The sequence below is a fragment of the Odontomachus brunneus genome, unplaced genomic scaffold (genome assembly GCF_010583005.1).
Source record: "Odontomachus brunneus isolate Ranch 3 - 2012 unplaced genomic scaffold, Obru_v1 Obru_scaffold_199, whole genome shotgun sequence".
NCBI lineage: Eukaryota > Metazoa > Arthropoda > Insecta > Hymenoptera > Formicidae > Odontomachus > Odontomachus brunneus.
In genome coordinates this window covers 535,456-541,455 of record NW_022639649.1, presented here as the reverse complement: position 1 = coordinate 541,455, position 6,000 = coordinate 535,456, and the positions used below count along the sequence as shown (strand labels likewise).

The 6,000-nt window shown below is 35.7% G+C and overlaps 2 protein-coding genes across 2 annotated transcripts in view; both read left to right on the top strand.

The window, feature by feature from the left end:
- Nucleotides 1-2,119, top strand: part of LOC116852030 — a 4,220-nt gene extending 2,101 nt beyond the window's left edge. Inside the window, exons 8-10 of the mRNA XM_032831990.1 lie at nt 42-46; nt 138-270; nt 1,893-2,119. Coding sequence (XP_032687881.1) covers nt 42-46; nt 138-270; nt 1,893-1,946 — 192 coding nt within the window. The 3' untranslated portion in view covers nt 1,947-2,119. The remainder of the gene's footprint in view (nt 1-41; nt 47-137; nt 271-1,892) is intronic.
- A 533-nt stretch (nt 2,120-2,652) lies between these two features.
- On the top strand, nt 2,653-5,671 carry LOC116851993. The gene is made up of 9 exons (XM_032831934.1): nt 2,653-2,882; nt 3,100-3,219; nt 3,357-3,474; nt 3,805-4,072; nt 4,223-4,348; nt 4,444-4,534; nt 4,938-5,083; nt 5,191-5,323; nt 5,397-5,671. The coding sequence occupies exons 1-9, from the start codon at nt 2,739-2,741 to the stop codon at nt 5,448-5,450; spliced, it is 1,200 nt and encodes a 399-aa protein (XP_032687825.1). The 5' UTR covers nt 2,653-2,738; the 3' UTR covers nt 5,451-5,671.
- The last annotated feature ends 329 nt before the right edge of the window (nt 5,672-6,000 follow it).

The window sequence follows — 6,000 nt, the reverse complement described above, 5'->3', positions numbered from 1 at the left end:
GCTACTTGGAAAATAATTACGTCAAACGCGGAAATTAACAGCTTTCGTGAAATGTATATATGTCAAAAGTGTTCGGCTCACAGTTTCTCCACTTTTCTCAAGTTATTTCCGTTCGCTGCCTAATCGCTGATTCGCAGGTACAACGTTCCATGGTATGAAGCGCCTTTGCACGTGCAGAAATTGATAGTGTTCCTTCTGCAAAGAGGTACCAAGGATTTCACTTTGAGCGTAGGTGGTTTTTTCAATGGATCCATGAAATGCTTCGCCGCGGTAAGGGAATTGTGCGTCTTAGCAGGGTCCTTATTTTGGACGCGCACACTACCATCAAAATGTATAACTTTGCTTGAATCTCCTTTTACATGTTTTTCACTGTACTAACAAGTAAACCTACCCAAACGTTACACTTCCATTTCTTTCTAATTTGGCACAAATGTAGAAGTATACAAAATATTTAGGTCATATTTTTTCATTTTGACCCACTTTGAATTTCGCGAGTAGTTGATAGCTTTTTAATATTCTCACTCCTATCATCAACAAGTGCAACAAAAATGTATGTTCTCTAAAAAAAGGCATGTAACAGATTTAATTGTTGCCGCTTTTCCGCGATACTGATTGGTTTTCTCGCTTAGCTCATTTCATGTGGGCTGCGGCTTGCTTTGTGTCTCTTCCTGTCTCTCCTGCCTCTCCTGCCTCTTCCTGCCTCTCCCTGTCTCTCCCTGTCTTTCCCTGTCTTTCTCTGTCTCTCCCTGTCTCTCTCTCTGTCTTTCCCTATCTCTCACTGTCTCTCTCCTTGTCTCTCCCTGTCTTTCCCTGTCTCTCCCCGTCCTTCCCCGTATCACTCTATCTTTCCTTGTCTCTCCCTCTTTCCCTGTCTTTCCCTGTCCCTCCCTGCCTCTCCCCATTTCTCCGCGTCTCTCCTCGTCTCTCCCCGTCTCTCCCCGTCTCTCTCCGTCTCTCCCTGTCTCTCCCTATAATTATTAATTAATTAAAATAAATTTTAATTTAATTTAATTTTTATTTTATTTTTATTTTACGTTTTTTATTAACTATATGGCGCGCGCGTAGCGCGCGCATATATTGTTCTAGTAAGAAATAAAACTGAATATAAGATATAGGTGTTTTTGGTTTGCTGATTATGAATATAAGGTCAAATGTGAAAAATTATTTGTATAAATAATAAAATGATTAAACAAAACATATGAAAAGTTGAAAAAAATTATTTATACAAATAATTTCTCGATTTGGCCAAGATTCGGACCATTTTCTATTAATTTAGCACAGATTTAAAATATTTCGGTTGGAATCTCGGCTAGAGAAATTTAGAATGGTTTATGTCTCAACTATGCCGATTTTGTTAAAATTATTTAATTATATCTTGTATTCAATTTTATTTCTTATATATTTTTGTTACACTTGTTGATGATAAGAGTGAGAAAATTAAAAAGCCATAAACTGCCCGTGAAGCTCAAGGTAAGCCAAAATGAAAAAATATGACCTAAATATTTTTTGTACTTCTACATTTGTGTCAAGATCGGAATGTACCTTTTGGGTATGTACCTTTTAGATTTACTTGTAAGTCACGTCATTTAACACGTCATTTGAACGTATTAAATTATAATTTACATGTCTCAAACATATTAAATGATATTAATGATTTAAAACTGTAAGAAACATGCAGAAAGAGTTTTAACCAAATTACACGTTTATGAGTGTAAAAATAACACATTTAGATTTGAAGCGTATCGAATGCTAAATATATTATTTTTTATACTCAAGCTGATACGACGTTCGTACAAAAAATCAAACCTTAAAATTAGAAGGACTTAATGTGTACTATGCGTCCAGAATAGGACATCAAGTCGCGCGCGTCTCGAACGAGATCTCTTTTGCAGTTGGCGAACACGTCGATATCCTACTTCACCGTTTTGTATTCTACGCAGAGATAAAGCTGTTAGAATTGCAATTAGTGATAAAGCAACGGTGGATTTCCCACTTACTTACACAAAAAAGTGCATCGTAGAATAATTTAATCGACCTTAAATATGAACATTAATATAAGGTTAGAGTCGTATTGTGTGATCAAATTAATATTATTTCAATATCTATTAAAGTATAATTATCTTATCATCTTAAGCTAACATTTTAGTAGCGTTAACATCCTATTTTTCAATAGAGAAAATTACTATAATATTGAATAGTTATTTAGACGCTCCTGAAATAATTATTCTGAATAATTATTCAATATTATTTTCACGTAAAAAAATTAATTTATTACAGCAATATTTTAGTAATAACAAAATTGACTTTGGTGCTATGTAAATAGTACTTAGCGAGGGATGTTTCCTCTTAGGAGAGAAATGTAACGTGTGCCTGTAGGCGTTAAAGTGATCGCAGCTCTGAAAAACGACAAATACTCGATAAATACGCGGCACTTTTATTACAGCCGCAGGTATTTTTTGTTTTCGCGGGAAATAAGCACCGGTTGTATTTTTTTCAATGCGAAACTGCTCCGGTGATTTGTAAAGAATAGAGCTCTTTCGAGAGAGAAAATTATTAAATTGCAAATATTCGGGCACCTCACTGTGTGGCACTTTCTCAATGCAATTCTATAGTAAAATTGTGGAAATTGCGGTAAAATTACGGTAAAAAGAATGTTGTATCGATCGGTGGAAAAGAGGGGATGAACGAAGCCTCGGTGAACTCCTGGCGATCAGACGCATCCCGGTACTCGAGAAGAGATGGTCTGCGTGAAGTCGCTGCAACTCGATCTCAATCGGGTTCTCTTGTTGGCAGTCGGACTGTGGCCATATAAGCAATCCAAATTCACTCGAGCGCAAGTGATTTTGTTCTACGGCATCTTAGTGACCTGTATTATATTTCAGGTATGTCAATTTTCCCAGATATTAATTGCATAATTAGTAAACTGTTGTACATTGTTGCTCGTAACGATCGTTTGTTCAAGCATGCGCACGTTTAGATATGATTGCGTGAGAATCATTTCGATAGTAGAGGAGAAAACCTAGATATATGTTCCAAAGATACCATGATCCAAAGAACCGCAACTTATTTTTCTGACGCGAAATCTCTTTTTCACCACAGTTTACAACGTTCGTGACTACGGAATGTAATTCGCAGTTCGTCATCGAGGTTCTCTCCGCAGTATTCTTTTTCATTACTCTCATGATCAAGTACAACACATTCAGCTTTAACATGGACACCGTGAGTAAGCACGGATTTGCGCAGATTTTCACTTTTGCTCGGGAAACACAACTCGCGTGTAAAGCACTGTTCGTTATACGACAGACTTTGTCAAATCTCGTCAAGACAAACGGCATAAAAAATCATTGAAACGGCAGGTGAAGTATCTACTGGAGGATCTCCAGCATATCTATTGCGAGCTGAGGGACAATGACGAAGTCGCGATTTTAAGAAAATATGGAACTAAGGCAAGACGTTATACCTACGTGCTTATGCGTAAGACAATCACTCGTTATCTTTATATTGAGAATATCAGCGTATCCCAACTAGAAATTTATCGTATAGTCCTGATTAGGTTGATCCCAATCAATTGTCTGGTTTATACTAGTGACAGTAGAAAGTTTTTAGCTTTTTTTTGGCAAAATTCAATCTTTATTGGAAAATAAACAAAAAGAGCTCAATCATCCTCCGTTCAAATATTCCCCGTTATTATCGTTGATCTTCTGTTAAATATTTCGATTCAACTCGATCAGGACTATGGGATTTCTACTCAAGGTCTTAAAAGAAGTTATGGTTTTATAATATCTTTCTTAAATTATCCTTCAGTACTTTCTATATGCGGAGTTTCACCCATTGTGCTTCTCCCATTTTGGCCGATATTTCTCGGTAGGACCGTGTTGCCTATGAACGAATCTCGATCGCATGTCTCGCTGCAGATCACTACGGAGTACTTCGTCAGTCAAGAAAAGTACTTCTACTTGATTCTACTGCATATAAACATAGCATTTTGTATAGGCTTACTGGCGTTACTGGCGACAGGAACGATGACCATTACGTATTGGCAATATGCTTGCGGGATGTTTCAAGTCGCCTGGTGAGAAAATAATTTTGCTCGTGAAATCGTAAGAACAATCGAATCGTCTCGAACCAAACCGCGAGACTTTTACTTCAACATTTGAGACATAAAATCCTTCGCAACGTGACTGAATTATTGTATAATTACAGCAAAGCTAGTTGTTTGCAGTTACCGTGTGGAGCAGATCATAAAGGACAAAACTTTAAAAATAAGCAATATAAGTAAGGATGTACAGGCAAACTTGATGTACGGAAGGATTATTTGCGCCATAGATATGCATCGCAAAGCTTTGACGTTGGTATCCATCCCCGAAGTGAATAATCACACAGTTATATATCTTACACGGATGTAATTTGAAAAATAGTAATAATACCTTCTCATTTTTAAAGGTTTGTAAAGCATTTCTTATCTAAAATCGAGATTTTCTACTTCTTTCTTATGTCCAGCACAGTGATAACCTTAAGCCTCAATCTTTATCGAGTAAGTATTGTCTTTCGCTACTGAACCACGTTGACTATCACGTGAATTCTATATATGTGTGTATGTGTGTGTATGAGCGTGCGTGCGCGCGCGCAAGGTGACAGTTTTATTTATTTGATGACGTTAAAAGATATTCTTATGAATCCGCTCTATAGATAGAAAGGGGCAGAGAAGAGATAATGTAAAATTATGAAAATATTGTGTAGATTTATTAGAAACAATAATTTAAGATTTTATCTCACGTTATGGTGGCAGAATAAATGCACGTAAACCGACGTTAAACAAAACGCAAAACAATACTATAATTTATATACAACATTATATACATCTCTACATACAGAGACACGACAGATCTGGATTGGATTGGAAGAAAATTAATCGTACTGTCATGCTTGTATCTCAGGTTTTCGACGAATTAACATCCGGGATGAATATTGAAAAATTAATAACGTCTACTATGTTTTTAACTGTTGCCTATATATTGATGTTTTTAGCCAACTATACCGCGCAACAAGTTAAGGACCACAACGATTTCTTGTTTGTTACTGTGTAAGAAACGTTATTACATCTGCGTGTGTGTACATGCAGATGTTAAAAGTTATTTCAGAATCTTGACTTCCGAAAATAGTCGATCAGGCTCAGTTATTCTTTCGTAGGTACAACGTTCAATGGTATACAGCTCCCTTATACGTACAGAGAACAATATTATTTTTGCTCCAAAAAGGCACTAAAACTTTCAACATGAATATTGTTGGGCTGCTTATGGGATCTCTGGAGAACTTCGCCATGGTAAACATTTTACGACACAGAAAGCAATTTGATATATTGTGCAACTCAAAAGAAGCCGTCCTCTTCATTACAGATGGCGAGTACATCGATATCTTACTTCACAGTTATTTATTCCATGAGACAATAAAGTACAAATCTATAAATTGATGCTGTAAAACGTGTATAATAATATTACTGCAATATATATTAAAGATTCGAAGTGATAAAACACTTCGATTTAGTTAGTCCATGATTAAATGAGATCCAACAATAATAATCGAGATTTCATCAACCCCCAAAGATTTATCACTTCTATATTTCTCCTAATATTACATGAATTGAACATTACGAAATAGCACTATCCTTAAATATAATTAGATAATCTATCTTATATCTTTAAATATAAATAATAAACACGTTAGGTCATAATAATTCCAACATTACACTGCGTTTGTTAAGATTGAGTCTATGAAATATACCAGTTGTTTAAAATAAAATGGTATTTAGTGATAGGAAACTTTGCTAGTAAAATAAAAAGTAGAATAAAAATAAAGATGTTTACCGTAAAAGACGATGTTGTGTATTTTAAAGTATGTCGGTTTATAAGACAGGAGGTCTGGCGCTCCACCATAGGATCGAATGTAATTTACCGTCGAGTACGAAGGGTAGAATGAAGAAAGATACGGATACTTATTGTC

Coding starts and splice junctions, on each gene's coding strand:
- LOC116851993 (XM_032831934.1), top strand. CDS start 2,739: ATGGTCTGCGTGAAGTCGCTGCAACTCGATCTCAATCGGGTTCTCTTG. Junction 4,535..4,937: donor TAAGCCTCAATCTTTATCGA/GTAAGTATTGTC, acceptor CTTGTATCTCAG/GTTTTCGACGAATTAACATC. Junction 5,084..5,190: donor GATTTCTTGTTTGTTACTGT/GTAAGAAACGTT, acceptor ATTCTTTCGTAG/GTACAACGTTCAATGGTATA.